Source organism: Hemiscyllium ocellatum, chromosome 21 (assembly GCF_020745735.1).
Source record: "Hemiscyllium ocellatum isolate sHemOce1 chromosome 21, sHemOce1.pat.X.cur, whole genome shotgun sequence".
Taxonomy (NCBI): Eukaryota; Metazoa; Chordata; class Chondrichthyes; order Orectolobiformes; family Hemiscylliidae; genus Hemiscyllium; species Hemiscyllium ocellatum.
Genome location: NC_083421.1, coordinates 65,179,598 through 65,203,203, shown reverse-complemented (window position 1 = coordinate 65,203,203; position 23,606 = coordinate 65,179,598). Strand labels below are relative to the sequence as shown.

The 23,606-nt window shown below is 51.0% G+C and overlaps 1 protein-coding gene across 2 annotated transcripts in view; it reads left to right on the top strand.

Annotated features, from left to right (window-relative positions):
- Positions 1 to 23,606, top strand: part of LOC132825971 (collagen alpha-1(V) chain-like) — a 499,923-nt gene that overhangs the window by 200,252 nt on the left and 276,065 nt on the right. For both annotated transcript variants that reach the window (XM_060841664.1, XM_060841663.1), the window contains exon 6: positions 6,018 to 6,152. In XM_060841664.1, the coding sequence (XP_060697647.1) occupies positions 6,018 to 6,152 (135 nt within the window). The remainder of the gene's footprint in view (positions 1 to 6,017; positions 6,153 to 23,606) is intronic.

Sequence of the window (23,606 nt, the reverse complement as noted above, 5' to 3'; positions counted from 1 at the left end):
TACCATGAATTGGATAAGCCATCCCCTTGTTTGTTTTACCAAAATGCAATACCTCACATTTATCCAGAACCAACTCCATCTGCCACTTTTTTAGCCTATTGACCCATTTGATCAAGATCCCTTTGTAATCTTAGAAAACCTTCCTCACTGTCTTCAATGCTACCAATTTTGGTGTCATCTGCAAACTTACTAACCAAGCCTTCTATATTCACATCCCAATTGTTTATACAAATGACAAACAAAAGTGGATCCAGAACTGATCCCTGTGGAACACCGCTGGGCACAAGCCCCCCCATCCAAAAACAACCTTCCACCACCACCTTCTGTTACCTGCTGTCAAGCCAATTCTGTATCCAATAGGTAAGCTCACCCTGAATCCCATGTGACCGAACTTTAATTAGTCCACCATGCAGAACCTTGTCAAAAACTTTACTAAACTCCAAATAAACAATGTTTGTTACATTGCCGCCATCAATCTTTTTCGGTAACTGCTCAAAAACCCCAAATGAAGTTTGTGAGACAAGATTTTCCTGGCACAAAACCATGTTGACTATCCCTAAACTATTTTTGCCTCTCTAAGTGCCCATAAATCCTATCATTTATGAAGTTAAAAATCACACAACAACACCTGGTTATAGTCCAGCAGGTTTAATTGGAAGCACACTAGCTTTCGGAGCATCGCTCCTTCATCAAGTGATTGTCAGGCTCCGAAAGCTAGTCCTTCCAATTAAATCTGTTGGACTATAACCTGGTGTTGTGTGATTTTTAACTTTATACACCCCAGTCTAACACCGACATCTCCAAATCATTTATGAACACCTCCAACAGTGTACCTCCAACCGAAGTCAGATGTGTAGGTCTGTAGTGCTCAGCCCTCTCCAATAAGCTTTCTTAAACAAAGGTACAACATTAGCCACTCTCCAGTCATCAGGCAATCACCTGTAGTTATAGATAATGCAAATATTTCTGCAAGGATTCTCATAATTCCCTCTCTTACTTCTCATAACATTCTGGCATACATTAGATCAGATCCTAGAGATTTATCCACCTTTATATTCTTTAAGACCTCCTGAACGTCCTCTTCTGCAATGTGAGCTGTTTTTAAACCATCCAAGTTTATTTCTCTGCATTTTCAAGACTCCATCTCTTTCTCCACAGTAAAACTGAAATGAAATATTCATTTAGTACTTTTCCCTTCTCCTGGGGTTCAATACAAAGATGGCTTCCTTGATGGAAGTTCCTAGTTGGCCTCTTGCTCTTGATGTATTGGTAGAACCTCTTTGGATTATCCTTAATATCTGCCAAATGCCACTTCCCAATGCCCAAAATCTTTAGAACTTATGATGGAAACTGTTTAAAGAAAAGTGGAAAAGCACCAGGTTCAGCCCAGATCGTGCCCTGCTTTCCCACTCTCCATGCAGACATAAGCAAGACATTCATCTCCAGTTCCTCAAGACTCAAGACCAAAGCTGGAGGGGTGGATTATAAGGCGAAGGTGAGGACTGCAGATGCTGGAAAGCAGAGTCTAGATGAGAGTGGTGCTGGAAAAGCACAGCAGGTCAGGCAGCATCCAAGGAGCAGGAAAATTGACGTTGCAGGAAATTCCTTCATGAGGAATAGAGGCAGGGAGCCTCTGGGGTGGGGTACATAGAACATAGAAAAATACAACGCAGTACAGGCCCTTCGGCCCTCGATGTTGCGCTGATCCAAGCCCGCCTAACCTACACTAACCCACTATCCTCCATATGCCTATCCAATGCCCGTTTAAATGCCCAAAAAGAGGGAGAGTCCACCACTGCTACTGGCAGGGCATTCCATGAACTCACGACTCGCTTAGTAAAGAATCTACCCCTAACATCTGTCCTATATCTACCACCCCTTAATTTAAAGCTATGCCCCCTCGTAATAGCTGACTCCATACATGGGAAAAGGTTCTCATGGTCAACCCTATCTAAACCCCTAATCATCTTGTACACCTCTATCAAGTCACCCCTAAACCTTCTTTTCTCCAATGAAAACAGCCCCAAGTGCCTCAGCCTTTCCTCATACGATCTTCCTACCATACCAGGCAACATCCTGGTAAACCTCCTCTGCACTCGTTCCAGTGCCTCCACATCCTTCCTATAGTATGGCGACCAAAACTGCACACAATACTCCAGATGCGGCCGCATCAGAGTCTTATACAACTGTAACATGATCTCAGGTCTCCGGAACTCAATTCCTCTACCAATAAAAGCCAGTACGCCATATGCCTTCTTCATAGCACTATTTACCTGGGTGGCAACTTTCAGACATCTGTACATGAACACCCAGATCCCTCTGCTCATCCACACTACCAAGTATCTGACCATTAGCCCAGTACTCCATCTTCTTGTTACACTTACCAAAGTGAATCACTTCACATTTACCTACATTGAACTCCATTTGCCACCTTTCTGCCTAGCTCTGCAGCTTATCTATATCCCGCTGTAACCTGCCACATCCTTCCTCACTGTCAACAACTCCACCGACTTTCGTATCATCCGCAAACTTGCTCACCCAACCTTCTAGCCCCTCCTCCAGGTCATTTATAAAAATGACAAACAGCAATGGTCCCAAAACAGATCCTTGCGGAACACCGCTGGTAACTGCACTCCAAGATGAACCTTTACCATCAACTACTACCCTCTGTCTTCTTCCAGCCAGCCAATTCCTAATCCAAACCTCTAACGCACCCTCAATGCCATACCTCCGTATTTTTTGCAGTAGCCTACCATGGGGAACCTTATCAAACGCCTTACTAAAATCCATATACACCACATCTACCGCATTACCCTCATCCACCTCCTTAGTCACCTTCTCAAAGAACTCAATAAGGTTTGTGAGGCACGACCTGCCCTTCACAAAACCATGCTGACTATCCTTGATCACATTATTCCTATCCAGATGTTCATAAATCCTATCCCTTACAATTCTCTCTAAGACTTTGCCCACAACAGAGGTAAGACTCACCGGCCTATAGTTACTAGGGTTATCCCTACTCCCCTTCTTGAACAAGGGAACCACATTTGCTATCCTCCAGTCTTCTGGCACTATTCCTGTAGACAACGAGGACATAAAAATCAAGGCCAATAGTTCTGCAATCTCCTCCCTTGCTTCCCAGAGAATCCTAGGATAAATGCCATCAGGCCCAGGGGACTTATCTATTTTCACCCTTTCCAGAATTTCCAACACCTCTTCCCTACATACCTCAAAGCCATCCATTCTAATTAATTGTGACTCAATATTCACATTGGCAACAATGTCCTGTTCCTGAGTGAATACTGAAGAAAAGTATTCATTCAATGTTTCCCCAATTTCTTCAGCCTCCACACACAACTTCCCACTACTATCCTTGACTGGACCTGTTCCTACCCTAGTCATTCTTTTATTCCTGACATACCTATAGAAAGCCTTTGGGTTTTCCCTAATCCTACCAACCAAGGACTTTTCATGTCCCCTCCTTGCTGCTCTTAGCTCTCTCTTCAGATCTTTTCTGGCTACTTTATAACTCTCAATCGCCCCAATTGAACCTTCACGCCTCATCTTTACATAGGCCGACCTCTTCCCTTTAACAAGGGATTCCAATTCCTTATGAAACCACGGGTCCCTCACACGACTCTTTCCTTCCTGCCTGACAGATACATACTTATCAAGGACACTCAGTAGTTGTTCCTTGAACAAGCTCCACATATCAATTGCACCCTTCCCTTGAAGCCTACTTTTCCAAGCCACGCATCCTAAGTCATGCCTCACTGCATCATAACTTCCCTGTCCCCAGCTATAACTCTTGCCCTGCAGTGCACACTTATCCCTGTCCATCACGAGAGTAAAAGTCACCGAATTGTGGTCACTGTCCCCAAAGTGCTCACCTACCTCCAATTCTAACACCTGGCCTGGTTCGTTACCCAGAACCACATCCAGTATGACCTCACCTCTTGTTGGCCTGTCTACATATTGTGTCAGGAAACCCTCATGCACACATTAGACAAACACCGACCCATCTAACGTACTCGAGCTATAGCTTTCCCAGTCAATATCTGGGAAGTTAAAGTCCCCCATAACAACCACCCTATTACTTTCACTTTTCTCCTGAATCATCCTCGCAATCCTTTATTCTACGTATCTAGGACTATTAGGAGGCCTGTAGAAAATTCCTAACAGGGTGACCTCACCTTTCCTATTTCTAAGCTCAGCCCAAACTACCTCAGATGGCGAGTATTCATCCATCGTCCTTTCCACCGCTGTAATACTATCTTTGACAAGCAATGCCACACCTTCCCCTCTTTTACCCCCACCTCTGACCCTACTAAAACATTTAAACCCTGGAACCTGCAACAGCCAATCCTGTCCCTGTTCTACCCATGTCTCCGTAATAGCCACAACATCGAAATCCCAGGTACCAACCCACGCTGCAAGTTCAAAGGGTGGGTGGGGGCTTGGGAGAAGGTACAATAGGAGACTGGGGGTGGGGATGGAGGTGATAGGTCAGAGGAGAGGATGGAGTGGATAGGTGGGAAAGGAGACCCTGCACCATCCTGGTAGGTCTAAGATTTGGTCAGGGGCTTGGAATCTGAGATACCAAACACTGGTCAGAATTCGCACATCCTTCCCCTATCCTGGCCCTAGCCACAGCCTCTTTACAAACCTCACCCCTCCCCTCCCCATCCCACCACAACTACCATTCCCTCCTCACCTCCGAGCTGCCCTGAAGCTCCAGCCATGTACAGCCACCTCGTTCTCTATCCCAACACTCGCCCCCTCTGCCCATTCCATCCAGGAAACCGGGTGACTCCAATCTCCTGCTCTTTAATAAACAGAAACATGCAACAAAAATGAAATAATAAACATGTGTTTTTTAAACTATGACAGCCTTGCAACGTCTCTTTGCTGCCCACGTGTCCTGGAAGTGATTTGTTTTGCTTGTGACTGCAGTGTGGTGTGGGGTTAAGATTGATAGGCAGCTAGACAGTGGAAGTGAAGCCACTGACTGAGAGAAGACAATGTATTCACTGAGGACTCAGCCCAGGCCTGTGCTGCAAAGCACGGATCGGGATGGGTGGCTGGGCTGAAGGGGGGTCTCTTTGTCAGCTTTGACCCTCCAGTAGCTCTCTTTTACCTCACTATTTTAGAGAGAGAGAGAGAGAAGTGAACTCTGACTGACCCTGCCTCATATAATGGTTGCATTCCATCATTCTGGTGCATCATGATGTTTACAGTGAGAGGAGATTTTCAGAATGGCTTTGTGTAAATATTTAGATCATCCCTGGTCTCCTGTGAAGGAATGTGAGCCTTAAATATACTGAGGCCTGAAGCAGACTTTTTCTCACGTCCTTGAGTTCAGGTTAATGTCTTGGCCTGTGTTAAAAGCCTAAAACAGAGACCTCTTTTCTGGAATGAACTGCAGCTTTGTCTCCACTTCTCACTCCAAAGGCATTCCCCAATGCTGGACTCCTTTTGAGAGTTTACTGTGATCTTTCATGGCTACTTCAGGGATCAAGCTCCTTAAATGGACTTCAAAAAAGGAAAAGGCCTCAGGGTAGGGAATATTTTGTTTTTTGTGGAGAGATTACTGCTGTAAGCCTCAGCTGGTCTCCTGCTTTCCACAACTACTCTTCCCCACATTCTCCCCAATTCCCCCCCCCCCACTTGCATGTTGCCTTTGTCTGTGAACCTTCCGCCCACTTGCCCCAATTCCTTCCCCTTACACTCCCCTCTCTGTCTCCCTACCCTTCACCGATTCAACTCATGTTCATTTCCCCTCTCAGCTGTGACCTTTGCTATTCTGCCATTTTCCCATCCATTCATTTCCCACAAATATTTCAGCCCCAGCATTCCCCCATCTCCTTCAAACCCTCCATTCCACCCTGCTATTCTCTCCCTTTCTCCCATAATCCCCTTTTGTGCCCCACCATACTCTCAGTGGATGAGATTGAGGAAGCACTGTCTGACCTTTACTCTCTGAGCTGTGCTCTAAATGCCTGTTATTTTCTCCACAGCCTACGGGAGATAATTATTATTACGAATATCCATACTATGACCCCCTATACAATGAAAACGAAATTCTCACTTCAACAACCTCAGAATATGGAGAGCAGCGTACAGGGCCAGTCACGGAAGTGCCAGACCAACAGGTAAACACAGACAGTTCTCATCATTCATTCAGGGCATGTGGGGGTCTCTGGGGTGGCTGCGTTTTGTTGTCTGTCTCCAATGATCCCTTGAATTGAGTGGTTCCCTGGGCAATTTCACAGGGCAGTTATGAGTCATCCACATTGCTGTAGGTCTGGAGTTTCTCGTGGACCAGACCAGAAAGGGACAGCAGTTTTCATCCCAAAAGAGCATCAGATGGGTTTTGACAAGAATGGAGAATAGTGTCACAGTCGCCATCACTCAGGATCTCTTTACATTCCAAATGTTATGAATTGAACTTGAAATCTTCCAGGGCTGTGGTAGAATTTGTCTCCAAGTCCCCAGAGCATTAATATTAAAGCAAAGATTGTGCAGAAATCCTACAGGTCTGGCAGCAGGTGCAGAATGCTAAACAGAGTGAAGGTTTCACATCCAGTATTACTCTTCCTCACACATTTTCACACAGCGTCAGCTTGGCTTGGGGATTACTGGAGACATCCGCCCATTTCCTCAGTGATAGAGAATAAAAACACTGGGGCACTGGGATACTGGGGCAATGAGATACTGGGGCAGTATGATACTGGGATTCTTATGTACTGGAGCACTGAGATTCTGGGACAGTGTAATACTGGGGCACTGAGATACGGGGGGGAGTGTGATACTGGGGTACTGAGATACTGGAGCAGTGAGATACTGAGGCACAGAGATACGGGGGAGTGTGATACTGGGATACTTACATACTGGGGCACTGACATACTGGGGCAGTGTAATCCTGGGGCACTGAGATACTGGGGCAGTGAGATACTGGGACTGTGAGATATTGGAGCACTGAGATATTGGAGCACTGAGATACTGGGGCACAGATATACTGGGGGAGTGTGATACTGGGGCAGAATAATCCTGGTGCACTGAGATATTGGGGCAGTGAGATATTGGGGCAATGACATACTGGAGCACTGAGATACTGGGACACTGATATACTGGGGCATTGAGATACCGGGACAGTGTAATACCAGGGCAGTGTGATACTGGAGCATTGTGATCCTGGGTCACTGAAATACTGGTGCAGTGTGATACTTGGGCGCTGTGACCTTGGGGCATTGAGGATTTGGGACATTGTGATACTGGGGCAGTGTGATACTGGGGCTGTGAGATGCTGGGACACGAAGATACTGGGGCACTGAGATACTGGGATACTGAAACACTGCGGCAGTGTGATACTGGGACAGTGCGATACTGGAGCATTGTGATACTAGGGCACTGTGATGCTGGGGCTGTGAGATACTGGGGCTGAGAGATACTGGGGCAGTGTGGTTCTGGGGCAGCGTGGTATTGGGGCAGTGTGATCCTGGGTCAGTGAGATACTGGTGCAGTGTCATACTGGGCCAATGAGATACAGGGTCACTGCGATACTGGGACACTGAAATACTGGTGCAGTGTGATACTTGGGCGTTGTGACCTTGGGGCATTGAGGATTTGGGACATTGTGATACTGGGGCACTGTGATGCTGGGGCTGTGAGGTACTGGGGCAGTGGGGCAGTGTGGTTCTGGGGCACTGAGATACTGGGGGACTAAGATACTGGGCTCTGAGATACTGGGACAGTGCGATACTGGGGCAATGAGATAATGGGGTTGTGAGACACTGGAGCAATGAAATACTGGGGCAGTGAGATACTGGGACACTGTGATACTGGGCCACTGAGATACTGGGGCAATCAGACACAGGGGCAGTGTGATACTGGGGTACTAAGAAACTGGGCACTAAGATACTGGGGCACTGAGATACTGTGGCAGTGTGATACTGAGGCACTGAGATACTGGAGCAGTGTGATACTGAGGCACTGTCGTCCTGGGGCACTGAGGTACTAGGGCATTGAGACACCGGGACAGTGTAATACTGGGAGAGTGAGATACTGGTGCAGTGTCATACTGGGCCAATGAGATACAGGGTCACTGAGATACTGGGGAACTGAGATACTGGGGCACTGAGATACTGGGGCACTGAGATACTGGGACACTGAGACACTGGGACACTGAGATACTGGGACAAAGCAATACTGGGGCAGTGTGATATTAGGGCAGTGAGATACTGGTGCAGTGTGATACTGGGCCACTGAGATATTGAGGCAGTGAGATACTGGGGCAGTGTGATACCGGGGCACTGAGATACCGGGGCGGTGTGATACTGGAGCAGTGAGATGCTTGAGCAGTGTGATATTGGTGCAGCGTGATACTGGGGCACTGTGATACTGGGACATTGAGGTACAGGGGCACTTGAGATGCTGGGGCAGTGTGATACTTGGGCGCTGTGACCTTGGGGCACTGAGGTATTGGGGCATTGAGATACTGGGGCAGTGTGATACTGGGGCACTGAGATACTGGGGCAGTGAGATACTGGGGCAGTGTGATACTGGGGCACTGAGATACTGGGGCACTGAGATACTGAGGCAGTGTGGTACTGGGGCAGTGTGGTACTGGGGCACTGAGATACTGGGGCAGTGTGATACTGGGGCAGTGTGATACTGGGGCACTGAGATACTGGGGCAGTGTGGTACTGGGGCACTGAGATACTGGGGCACTTGAGATGCTGGGGCAGTGTGATACTGGGGCACTGAGATACTGGGGCAGTGTGATACTGGGGCAGTGTGATACTGGGGCACTGAGATACTGGGGCAGTGTGGTACTGGGGCAGTGTGGTACTGGTGCAGTGTGATACTGGGGCACTGAGATACTGGTGCAGTATGATCCTGGGGCACTGAGGTACTGGGGCAGTGTGATACTGGGCCACTGAGATACTGGTGCAGTATGATCCTGGGGCACTGAGATACTGGGGCATTGAGATACTGAGGCATTCAGATGCCGGGATAGTGTAATACCGGGGCAGTGTGATACTGGGGCACTGAGATACTGGGGCAATGACATACTGGAGCACTGAGATACTGGGACACTGATATACTGGGGCATTGAGATACCGGGACAGTGTAATACCGGGGCAGTGTGATACTGGACCATTGTGATCCTGGACCACTGTGATCCTGGGGCAGTGAGATACTGGTGCAGTGTGTTCCTCGGGCACTAAGGTACTGGGGCATTGAGATACTGGGACAGTGTGATACCAGGACAGTGTAATACCGTGACAGTGTAATACCGGGGCAGTGTGATCCTGGGTCAGTGAGATACTGGTGCAGTGTCATACTGGGCCTCTGAGATACTGGGTCACTGAGATACTGGTGCAGTGTGTTCCTCGGGCACTAAGGTACTGGGGCATTGAGATACTGGGGCACTTGAGATACTGGGGCAGTGTGATACCAGGACAGTGTAATACCGGGGCAGTGTGATAGTGGGGCACTGAGATACTGGAACAGTGAGATACTGGGGCACTGAGATACTGGGGCACTGAGATAACGGGACAGTGTAATACCGGGGCAGTGTGATCCTGGGTCAGTGAGATACTGGTGCAGTGTCATACTAGGCCTCTGAGATACTGGGTCACTGAGATACTGGTGCAGTGTGATACTGGGGCAGTGTGATACCGGGGCACTGAGATACTGGGGCAGTGTGATACCAGGACATTGAGGTACTGGGGCACCTGAGATACTGGGGCACTGAGATCCTGGAACAGTGAGATACTGGGGCCCTGAGATACTGGGGCACTGAGATACTGGTGCAGTGTGATACTGGGCCACTGAGATACTGGTGCAGTATGATCCTCGGGCACTGGGGTACTGGGGCATTGAGATACTGAGGCATTGAGATGCCGGGATAGTGTAATACCGGGGCAGTGAGATACTGGGGCACTGAGATACTGGGGCACTGAGATACTGGGGCAATGACATACTGGAGCACTGAGATACTGGGACACTGATATACTGGGGCATTGAGATACCGGGACAGTGTAATGCTGGAGCAGTGTGATACTGGACCATTGTGATCTTGGACCATTGTGATCCTGGGGCAGTGAGATACTGGTGCAGTGTCATACTGGCCTCTGAGATACTGGGTCACTGAGATACTGGTGCAGTGTGATACTGGGGCAGTGTGATACTGGGGCACTGAGATACTGGGGCACTGTGATACTGGGACATTGAGGTACTGGGGCACTTGAGATGCTGGGGCATTGAGATACCGGGACAGTGTGATACTGGGGCACTGTGATACTGGATCAGTGAGATACTGGTGCAGTTTGATACTGGGCCAATGAGATGCAGAGTCACTGAGATACTGGGGCAGTGTGATACTTGGGCGCTGTGACCTTGGGGCACAGAGGTATTGGGGCAGTGTGATACTGGGGCAGTGAGATACTGGGGCAGTGTGATACTGGGGCACTGAGATACTGAGGCACTGAGATACTGAGGCAGTGTGGTACTGGGGCAGTGTGATACTGTGACACTGAGATACTTGGACAGTGCGAAACCAGGGTATTGATGTACTGAGGCATTGTGATACTGGGACACTGAGATACTGGGACAGTGCGATACCAGGGTATTGATGTACTGAGGCATTGTGATACTGGGACACTGTGATGCTGGGGCTGTGAGATACTGTGACAGAGAGATACTGGGGCACTGAGATCCTGGAACAGTGAGATACTGGGGCCCTGAGATACTGGGGCAGTGTGATACTGGGCCACTGAGATACTGGTGCAGTATGATCCTGGGGCACTGAGGTACTGGGGCATTGAGATACTGAGGCATTGAGATGCCGGGATAGTGTAATACCGGGGCAGTGTGATACTGGAGCACTGAGATACTGGGGCAATGACATACTGGAGCACTGAGATACGGGGACACTGATATACTGGGGCATTGAGATACCGGGACAGTGTAATACTGGTGCAGTGTGATACTGGGGCAGTGTGATACCGGGGCACTGAGATACTGGGGCAGTGTGATACCAGGACATTGAGGTACTGGGGCACCTGAGATACTGGGGCACTGAGATCCTGGAACAGTGAGATACTGGGGCCCTGAGATACTGGGGCACTGAGATACTGGTGCAGTGTGATACTGGGCCACTGAGATACTGGTGCAGTATGATCCTCGGGCACTGGGGTACTGGGGCATTGAGATACTGAGGCATTGAGATGCCGGGATAGTGTAATACCGGGGCAGTGAGATACTGGGGCACTGAGATACTGGGGCACTGAGATACTGGGGCAATGACATACTGGAGCACTGAGATACTGGGACACTGATATACTGGGGCATTGAGATACCGGGACAGTGTAATACTGGAGCAGTGTGATACTGGACCATTGTGATCTTGGACCATTGTGATCCTGGGGCAGTGAGATACTGGTGCAGTGTCATACTGGCCTCTGAGATACTGGGTCACTGAGATACTGGTGCAGTGTGATACTGGGGCAGTGTGATACTGGGGCACTGAGATACTGGGGCACTGTGATACTGGGACATTGAGGTACTGGGGCACTTGAGATGCTGGGGCATTGAGATACCGGGACAGTGTGATACTGGGGCACTGTGATACTGGATCAGTGAGATACTGGTGCAGTTTGATACTGGGCCAATGAGATGCAGAGTCACTGAGATACTGGGGCAGTGTGATACTTGGGCGCTGTGACCTTGGGGCACAGAGGTATTGGGGCAGTGTGATCCTGGGGCAGTGAGATACTGGTGCAGTGTGTTCCTCGGGCACTAAGGTACTGGGGCATTGAGATACTGGGACAGTGTGATACCAGGACAGTGTAATACCGGGACAGTGTAATACCGGGGCAGTGTGATCCTGGGTCAGTGAGATACTGGTGCAGTGTCATACTGGGCCTCTGAGATACTGGGTCACTGAGATACTGGTGCAGTGTGTTCCTCGGGCACTAAGGTACTGGGGCATTGAGATACTGGGGCACTTGAGATACTGGGGCAGTGTGATACCAGGACAGTGTAATACCGGGGCAGTGTGATAGTGGGGCACTGAGATACTGGAACAGTGAGATACTGGGGCACTGAGATACTGGGGCACTGAGATAACGGGACAGTGTAATACCGGGGCAGTGTGATCCTGGGTCAGTGAGATACTGGTGCAGTGTCATACTAGGCCTCTGAGATACTGGGTCACTGAGATACTGGTGCAGTGTGATACTGGGGCAGTGTGATACCGGGGCACTGAGATACTGGGGCAGTGTGATACCAGGACATTGAGGTACTGGGGCACCTGAGATACTGGGGCACTGAGATCCTGGAACAGTGAGATACTGGGGCCCTGAGATACTGGGGCACTGAGATACTGGTGCAGTGTGATACTGGGCCACTGAGATACTGGTGCAGTATGATCCTCGGGCACTGGGGTACTGAGGCATTGAGATGCCGGGATAGTGTAATACCGGGGCAGTGAGATACTGGGGCACTGAGATACTGGGGCACTGAGATACTGGGGCAATGACATACTGGAGCACTGAGATACTGGGACACTGATATACTGGGGCATTGAGATACCGGGACAGTGTAATACTGGAGCAGTGTGATACTGGACCATTGTGATCTTGGACCATTGTGATCCTGGGGCAGTGAGATACTGGTGCAGTGTGATCCTGGGTCACTGAGATACTGGTGCAGTGTGATACTGGGGCAGTGTGATACTGGGGCACTGAGATACTGGGGCACTGTGATACTGGGACATTGAGGTACTGGGGCACTTGAGATGCTGGGGCATTGAGATACCGGGACAGTGTGATACTGGGGCACTGTGATACTGGATCAGTGAGATACTGGTGCAGTTTGATACTGGGCCAATGAGATGCAGAGTCACTGAGATACTGGGGCAGTGTGATACTTGGGCGCTGTGACCTTGGGGCACAGAGGTATTGGGGCAGTGTGATACTGGGGCAGTGAGATACTGGGGCAGTGTGATACTGGGGCACTGAGATACTGAGGCACTGAGATACTGAGGCAGTGTGGTACTGGGGCAGTGTGATACTGTGACACTGAGATACTTGGACAGTGCGAAACCAGGGTATTGATGTACTGAGGCATTGTGATACTGGGACACTGAGATACTGGGACAGTGCGATACCAGGGTATTGATGTACTGAGGCATTGTGATACTGGGACACTGTGATGCTGGGGCTGTGAGATACTGTGACAGAGAGATACTGGGGCACTGAGATCCTGGAACAGTGAGATACTGGGGCCCTGAGATACTGGGGCAGTGTGATACTGGGCCACTGAGATACTGGTGCAGTATGATCCTGGGGCACTGAGGTACTGGGGCATTGAGATACTGAGGCATTGAGATGCCGGGATAGTGTAATACCGGGGCAGTGTGATACTGGAGCACTGAGATACTGGGGCAATGACATACTGGAGCACTGAGATACGGGGACACTGATATACTGGGGCATTGAGATACCGGGACAGTGTAATACTGGTGCAGTGTGATACTGGGGCAGTGTGATACCGGGGCACTGAGATACTGGGGCAGTGTGATACCAGGACATTGAGGTACTGGGGCACCTGAGATACTGGGGCACTGAGATCCTGGAACGGTGAGATACTGGGGCCCTGAGATACTGGGGCACTGAGATACTGGTGCAGTGTGATACTGGGCCACTGAGATACTGGTGCAGTATGATCCTCGGGCACTGGGGTACTGGGGCATTGAGATACTGAGGCATTGAGATGCCGGGATAGTGTAATACCGGGGCAGTGAGATACTGGGGCACTGAGATACTGGGGCACTGAGATACTGGGGCAATGACATACTGGAGCACTGAGATACTGGGACACTGATATACTGGGGCATTGAGATACCGGGACAGTGTAATACTGGAGCAGTGTGATACTGGACCATTGTGATCTTGGACCATTGTGATCCTGGGGCAGTGAGATACTGGTGCAGTGTCATACTGGCCTCTGAGATACTGGGTCACTGAGATACTGGTGCAGTGTGATACTGGGGCAGTGTGATACTGGGGCACTGAGATACTGGGGCACTGTGATACTGGGACATTGAGGTACTGGGGCACTTGAGATGCTGGGGCATTGAGATACCGGGACAGTGTGATACTGGGGCACTGTGATACTGGATCAGTGAGATACTGGTGCAGTTTGATACTGGGCCAATGAGATGCAGAGTCACTGAGATACTGGGGCAGTGTGATACTTGGGCGCTGTGACCTTGGGGCACAGAGGTATTGGGGCAGTGTGATACTGGGGCAGTGAGATACTGGGGCAGTGTGATACTGGGGCATTGAGGTATTGGACCATTGTGATCCTGGACCATTGTGATCCTGGGGCAGTGAGATACTGGTGCAGTGTGTTCCTCGGGCACTAAGGAACTGGGGCATTGAGATACTGGGGCAGTGTGATACCAGGACAGTGTAATACCGGGACAGTGTAATACCGGGGCAGTGTGATCCTGGGTCAGTGAGATACTGGTGCAGTGTCATACTGGGCCTCTGAGATACTGGGTCACTGAGATACTGGTGCAGTGTGTTCCTCGGGCACTAAGGTACTGGGGCATTGAGATACTGGGGCAGTGTGATACCAGGACAGTGTAATACTGGGGCAGTGTGATAGTGGGGCACTGAGATACTGGAACAGTGAGATACTGGGGCACTGAGATACTGGGGCACTGAGATAACGGGACAGTGTAATACCGGGGCAGTGTGATCCTGGGTCAGTGAGATACTGGTGCAGTGTCATACTAGGCCTCTGAGATACTGGGTCCCTGAGATACTGGTGCAGTGTGATACTGGGGCAGTGTGATACCGGGGCACTGAGATACTGGGGCAGTGTGATACCAGGACATTGAGGTACTGGGGCACCTGAGATACTGGGGCACTGAGATCCTGGAACAGTGAGATACTGGGGCCCTGAGATACTGGGGCACTGAGATACTGGTGCAGTGTGATACTGGGCCACTGAGATACTGGTGCAGTATGATCCTCGGGCACTGGGGTACTGGGGCATTGAGATACTGAGGCATTGAGATGCCGGGATAGTGTAATACCGGGGCAGTGAGATACTGGGGCACTGAGATACTGGGGCACTGAGATACTGGGGCACTGAGATACTGGGGCACTGAGATACTGGGGCAATGACATACTGGAGCACTGAGATACTGGGACACTGAGATACTGGGGCATTGAGATACCGGGACAGTGTAATACTGGAGCAGTGTGATACTGGACCATTGTGATCTTGGACCATTGTGATCCTGGGGCAGTGAGATACTGGTGCAGTGTCATACTGGCCTCTGAGATACTGGGTCACTGAGATACTGGTGCAGTGTGATACTGGGGCAGTGTGATACTGGGGCACTGAGATACTGGGGCACTGTGATACTGGGACATTGAGGTACTGGGGCACTTGAGATGCTGGGGCATTGAGATACCGGGACAGTGTGATACTGGGGCACTGTGATACTGGATCAGTGAGATACTGGTGCAGTTTGATACTGGGCCAATGAGATGCAGAGTCACTGAGATACTGGGGCAGTGTGATACTTGGGCGCTGTGACCTTGGGGCACAGAGGTATTGGGGCAGTGTGATACTGGGGCAGTGAGATACTGGGGCAGTGGGATACTGGTGCAGTGTGATACTGGGGCACTGAGATACTGAGGCAGTGTGGTACTGGGGCAGTGTGATACTGTGACACTGAGATACTTGGACAGTGCGAAACCAGGGTATTGATGTACTGAGGCATTGTGATACTGGGACACTGTGATGCTGGGGCTGTGAGATACTGTGACAGAGAGATACTGGGGCACTGAGATCCTGGAACAGTGAGATACTGGGGCCCTGAGATACTGGGGCAGTGTGATACTGGGCCACTGTGATACTGGTGCAGTATGATCCTGGGGCACTGAGGTACTGGGGCATTGAGATACTGAGGCATTGAGATGCCGGGATAGTGTAATACCGGGGCAGTGTGATACTGGAGCACTGAGATACTGGGGCAATGACATACTGGAGCACTGAGATACTGGGACACTGATATACTGGGGCATTGAGATACCGGGACAGTGTAATACTGGTGCAGTGTGATACTGGACCATTGTGATCCTGGACCATTGAGATCCTGGGGCAGTGAGATACTGGAGCAGTGTGTTCCTCGGGCACTAAGGAACTGGGGCATTGAGATACTGGGGCAGTGTGATACCAGGACAGTGTAATACCGGGACAGTGTAATACCGGGGCAGTGTGATCCTGGGTCAGTGAGATACTGGTGCAGTGTCATACTGGGCCTCTGAGATACTGGGTCACTGAGATACTGGTGCAGTGTGTTCCTCGGGCACTAAGGTACTGGGGCATTGAGATACTGGGGCAGTGTGATACCAGGACAGTGTAATACTGGGGCAGTGTGATAGTGGGGCACTGAGATACTGGAACAGTGAGATACTGGGGCACTGAGATACTGGGGCACTGAGATAACGGGACAGTGTAATACCGGGGCAGTGTGATCCTGGGTCAGTGAGATACTGGTGCAGTGTCATACTAGGCCTCTGAGATACTGGGTCCCTGAGATACTGGTGCAGTGTGATACTGGGGCAGTGTGATACCGGGGCACTGAGATACTGGGGCACTGTGATACTGGGACATTGAGGTACTGGGGCACCTGAGATACTGGGGCACTGAGATCCTGGAACAGTGAGATACTGGGGCCCTGAGATACTGGGGCCCTGAGATACTGGGGCACTGAGATACTGGTGCAGTGTGATACTGGGCCACTGAGATACTGGTGCAGTATGATCCTGGGCACTGAGGTACTGGGGCATTGAGATACTGGGGCATTGAGATGCCGGGATAGTGTAATACCGGGGCAGTGTGATACTGGGGCACTGAGATACTGGGGCAATGACATACTGGAGCACTGAGATACTGGGACACTGATATACTGGGGCATTGAGATACCGGGACAGTGTAATACTGGAGCAGTGTGATACTGGACCATTGTGATCTTGGACCATTGTGATCCTGGGACAGTGAGATACTGGTGCAGTGTCATACTGGCCCTCTGAGATACTGGGTCACTGAGATACTGGTGCAGTGTGATACTGGGGCAGTGTGATACTGGGGCAGTGTGATACTGGGGCACTGAGATACTGGGGCACTGTGATACTGGGACATTGAGGTACTGGGGCACTTGAGATGCTGGGGCATTGAGATACCGGGACAGTATGATACTGGGGCACTGTGATACTGGATCAGTGAGATACTGGTGCAGTTTGATACTGGGCCAATGAGATGCAGAGTCACTGAGATACTGGGGCAGTGTGATACTTGGGCGCTGTGACCTTGGGGCACTGAGGTATTGGGGCAGTGTGATACTGGGGCACTGAGATACTGTGACACTGAGATACTGGGACAGTGCGAAACCAGGGTATTGATGTACTGAGGCATTGTGATACTGGGACACTGTGATGCTGGGGCTGTGAGATACTGTGACAGTGAGACACTGGGGCATTGAGATACTGGGGCACTGAGATACTGGGGCACTGAGATACTGGTGCAGATGTGATACTGGGGCACTGAGATACTGGGGCACTGAGATACTGAGGCAGTGTGGTACTGGGGCATTGTGGTACTGGGGAAGTGTGATACTGTGACACTGAGATACTGGGACAGTGCGATACCAGGGTATTGATGTACTGAGGCATTGTGATACTGGACACTGTGATGCTGGGGCTGTGAGATACTGTGACAGTGAGACACTGGGGCATTGAGATACTGGAGCACTGAGGTACTGGGGCACTGAGATTCTGGGACACTGAGACACTGGGACAAAGCAATACTGGTGCAGTGTGATACTAGGGCAGTGACATACTGGTGCAGTGTGATACTGGGCCACTGAGATGCTGGGGCAGTGAGATACTGGGGCAGTGAGATGCTTGAGCAGTGTGATATTGGTGCAGCGTGATACTGGGGCACTGTGATACTGGGACATTGAGGTACAGGGGCACTTGAGATGCTGGGTCACTGAGATAACGGGACAGTGTGATACTGGGGCACTGTGATACTGGATCAGTGAGATACTGGTGCAGTTTGATACTGGGCCAATGAGATGCAGAGTCACTGAGATATTGGGGCAGTGTGATACTGGGGCACTGAGATACTGGGGCAGTGAGATACTGGGGCAGTGTGGTACTGGGGCAGTGTGATACTGGGCACTGAGATTCTGGGGCACTGAGACTCTGGGGCACTAAGATACTGAGACAGTGCGATACCAGGGCATTGATGTACTGAGGCATTGTGATGCTGGGGCTGTAAGATACTGTGACAGTGAGACACTGGGGCACAGTGATACTGGGGCATTGAGATACTGAGGCATTGAGATGCCGGGATAGTGTAATACCGGGGCAGTGTGATACTGGGCACTGAGATACTGGGGCACTGAGATACTGGGACACTGATATACTGGGGCATTGAGATACCGGGACAGTGTAATACTGGAGCCGTGTGATACTGGACCATTGTGATCCTGGGGCAGTGAGATACTGGTGCAGTGTGTTCCTCGGGCACTAAGGAACTGGGGCATTGAGATACTGGGGCAGTGTGATACCAGGACAGTGTAATACCGGGACAGTGTAATACCGGGGCAGTGTGATCCTGGGTCAGTGAGATACTGGTGCAGTGTCATACTGGGCCTCTGAGATACTGGGTCACTGAGATACTGGTGCAGTGTGTTCCTCGGGCACTAAGGTACTGGGACATTGAGATACTGGGGCACTTGAGATACTGGGGCAGTGTGATACCAGGACAGTGTAATACTGGGGCAGTGTGATAGTGGGGCACTGAGATACTGGAACAGTGAGATACTGAGATACTGGGGCACTGAGATAACGGGACAGTGTAATACCGGGGCAGTGTGATCCTGGGTCAGTGAGATACTGGTGCAGTGTCATACTAGGCCTCTGAGATACTGGGTCACTGAGATACTGGTGCAGTGTGATACTGGGGCAGTGTGATACCGGGGCACTGAGATACTGGGGCAGTGTGATACTGGGACATTGAGGTACTGGGGCACCTGAGATGCTGGGGCATTGAGTTACCGGGACAGTGTGATACTGGGGCACTGTGATACTGGATCAGTGAGATACTGGTGCAGTTTGATACTGGGCCAATGAGATGCAGAGTCACTGAGATACTGGGGCAGTGTAATACTTGGGCGCTGTGACCTTGGGGCACTGAGGTATTGGGGCAGTGTGATACTGGGGCACTGTGATACTGGGGCAGTGTGGTACTGGGGCAGTGTGGTACTGGGGCACTGAGATACTGGGGCAGTGTGGTACTGGGGCGGTGTGATACTGGGGCACTGAGATACTGGGACAGTGCGATACCAGGGCATTGATGGGCGGCACGGTGGCACAGTGGCATGGTTAGCACTGCTGTCTCACAGCGCCTGAGACCCGGGTTCAATTCCCGACTCAGGCGACTGTCTGTGTGGCGTTTGCACACTCTCCCCGTGTCTGCGTGGGTTTCCTCCGGGTGCTCCGGTTTCCTCCCACAGTCCAAAGATGTGCGGGTCAGGTGAATTGGCCATGCTAAATTGCCCGTAGTGTTAGGTAAGGGGTAAATGTAGGGGTATGGGTGGGTTGCGCTTCGGCGGGTCGGTGTGGACTTGTTGGGCCGAAGGGCCTGTTTCCACACTGTAAGTAATCTAATTGTAAAATCTAATCGATGTACTGAGGCATTGTGATACTGGGACACTGTGATGCTGGGGCTGTGAGATACTGTGACAGTGAGACACTGGGGCATTGAGATACTGGGGCACTGAGATACTGGTGCAGAGTGATACTGGGCCACTGAGATACTGGTGCAGTATGATCCTGGGGCACTGAGATACTGGGGCATTGAGATACTGAGGCATTGAGATACTGGTGCAGAGTGATACTGGGCCACTGAGATACTGGTGCAGTATGATCCTGGGGCACTGAGATACTGGGGCATTGAGATACTGAGGCATTGAGATGCTGGGACAGTGTAATACCGGGGCAGTGTGATACTGGAGCACTGAGATACTGGGGCACTGAGATACTGGGGCATTGAGATACCGGGACAGTGTAATACCAGGGCAGTGTGATACTGGACCATTGCGATCCTGGGGCAGTGAGATACTGGTGCAGTGTGATACTTGGGCACTGAGGTAATGGGCCAGTGAGATACCGCGGCAGTGTGATACTGGGGCAGTGTGATACTGGGCAGTGAGATACTGGGGCAGTGTGATACTGGGGCACTGTGATACTGGGGCACTGTGATACTGGGGCAGTGAGATACTGGGCAGTGTGATACTGGTGCACTGTGATGCTGGGGCAATGAGATACTGGGACACTGATATACTGGTGCAGTATGATACTTGGGCGCTGTGACCTTGGGGCTTTGTGGATTTGGGACATTGTGATACTGGGGCAGTGTGATACTGGGGCTGTGAGATGCTGGGGCACTAAGATACTGGGGCACTGAGAAACTGGGATACTGAGACACTGGGACACTGAGACACTGCGGCAGTGTGATACTGGGACAGTGCGATACTGGGGCAGTGTGGTGCTGGGGCATTGTGATACTGGGGCACTGTGATGCTGGGGCTGTGAGATACCGGGGCTGTGAGATCCTGGTGCAGTGTGGTTCTGGGGCAGAGTGATACTGGGGCAGTGTGATACTGGGGCAGTGTGATACTGGGGCAGTGAGATACTGGATCAGTGAGATACAGGTGCAGTTTGATACTGGGCCAATGAGATGCAGAGTCACTGAGATACTGGGGCAGTGTGATACTTGGGCGCTATGACCTTGGGGCACTGAGGTATTGGAGCAGTGAGATACTGGGGCAGTGTGATACTGGGGCACTGAGATACTGAGGCACTGAGATACCGAGACAGTGCGATACCAGGGCATTGATGTACTGAGGCATTGTGATACTGGGACGCTGTGATGCTGGGGCTGTGAGATACTGTGACAGTGAGACACTGGGGCACTGAGATACTGGGGCACTGAGATACTGGTGCAGTGTGATACTGGGCCACTGAGATACTGGTGCAGTATGATCCTGGGGCACTGAGGTACTGGGGCATTGAGATACTGAGGCATTGAGATGCCGGGATAGTGTAATACCGGGGCAGTGTGATACTGGGGCACTGAGATACTGGGGCACTGAGATACTGGGGCACTGAGATACTGGGGCAATGACATACTAGAGCACTGAGATACTGGGACACTGATACACTGGGGCATTGAGATTCCGGGACAGTGTAATACTGGAGCAGTGTGATACTGGACCATTGTGATCCTGGACCATTGTGATCCTGGGGCAGTGAGATAACGGGACAGTGTAATACCGGGGCAGTGTGATACTGGAGCACTGAGATTCTGGAACAGTGAGATACTGGGTCACTGAGATAACGGGACAGTGTAATACCGGGGCAGTGTGATCCTGGGTCAGTGAGATACTGGTGCAGTGTCATACTGGGACAGTGTGATACTGGGGCACTGAGATACTGGGGCATTTAGATACTGAGGCATTGAGATGCTGGGACAGTGTAATACTGGGGCATTGTGATACTGGGGCACTGAGATTTTGGAACAGTGAGATACTGGGGCACTGTGATACTGGGGCACTGAAGTACTGGGGCAATGACATACTGGAGCACTGAGATACTGGGGCACTAATATACTGGGGCATTGAGATACCGGGACAGTGTAATACCAGGGCAGTGTGATACTGGACCATTGTGATCCTGGGGCAGTGAGATACTGGTGCAGTGTGATACTTGGGCACTGAGGTATTGGGCCAGTGAGATACCGCGGCAGTGTGATACTGGGGCAGTGTGATACTGGGGCACTGTGATACTGGGGCAGTGTGATACTGGGGCACTGTGATACTGGGGCACTGTGATACTGGGGCAGTGAGATACTGGGGCAGTGTGATACTGGGGCACTGTGATACTGGGGCAATGACATACTGGAGCACTGAGATACTGGGACGCTGATATACTGGGGCATTGAGATACCGGGACAGTGTGATACTGGGGCACTGAGATACTGGGGCACTGTGATACTGGGGCAGTGAGATACTGGGGCAGTGTGATACTGGTGCACTGTGATGCTGGGGCAATGAGATACTGGGACACTGATATACTGGTGCAATATGATACTTGGGCGCTGTGACCTTGGGGCTTTGAGGATTTGGGACATTGTGATGGGGCAGTGTGATACTGGGGCAGTGTCATACTGGGCCTCTGAGATACTGGGTCACTGAGATACTGGTGCAGTGTGTTCCTCGGGCACTAAGGTACTGGGGCACTTGAGATACTGGGGCACTTGAGATACTGGGGCAGTGTGATACCAGGACAGTGTAGTACCGGGGCAGTGTGATGCTGGAGCACTGAGATTCTGGAACAGTGAGATACTGGGGCACTGAGATACTGGGGCACTGAGATAACGGGACAGTGTAATACCGGGGCACTGTGATCCTGGGTCAGTGACATACTGGTGCAGTGTCATACTAGGCCTCTGAGATACTGGGTCACTGAGATACTGGTGCAGTGTGATACTGGGGCAGTGTGATACGGGGCACTGAGATACTGGGGCACTGTGATACTGGGACATTGAGGTACTGGGGCACTTGAGATGCTGGGGCATTGAGATACCAGGACAGTGTGATACTGGGGCACTGTGATACTGGATCAGTGAGATACTGGTGCAGTTTGATACTGGGCCAATGAGATGCAGAGTCACTGAGATACTGGGGCAGTGTAATACTTGGGCGCTGTGACCTTGGGGCACTGAGGTATTGGGGCAGTGTGATACTGGGGCACTGAGATACTGAGGCAGTGTGGTAGTGGGGCAGTGTGGGTCTGGGGCAGCGTGATACTGGGGCAGTGAGATACTGGGGCACTGAGATACTGGGGCACTGAGATACAGGGCACTGAGATACTGGGACAGAGAGATGCTGGGGCTTTGTGGTACTGGGGCATTGTGATACTGGGACAGTGCGATACTGGGGCAATGAGATAATGGAGTTGTGAGACACTGGAGCAATGAAATACTGTGGCAGTGAGATACTAAGACACTGTGATACTGGGCCACTGAGATACTGGGGCAATCAGACACAGGGGCAGTGAGATACTGGGGCACTAAGAAACAGGGCACTAAGATACTGGGGCACTGAGATACTGTGGCAGTGAGATACTGGGACACTGAGATACTGGGACACTGAGATACTGGGACAAAGCAATACTGGGGCAGTGTGATACTAGGGCAGTGACATACTGGTGCAGTGTGATACCGGGGCAGTGTGATACTGGGGCAGTGAGGTACTGGGGCACTTGAGATGCTGGGGCATTGAGATACCGGGACAGTGTTGACACTGGGGCACTGTGATGCTGGATCAGTGAGATACTGGTGCAGTTTGATACTGGGCCAATGAGATGCAGAGTCACTGAGATACTGGGGCAGTGTGATACTTGGGCGCTGTGACCTTGGGGCAGTGTGATACTGGGGCACTG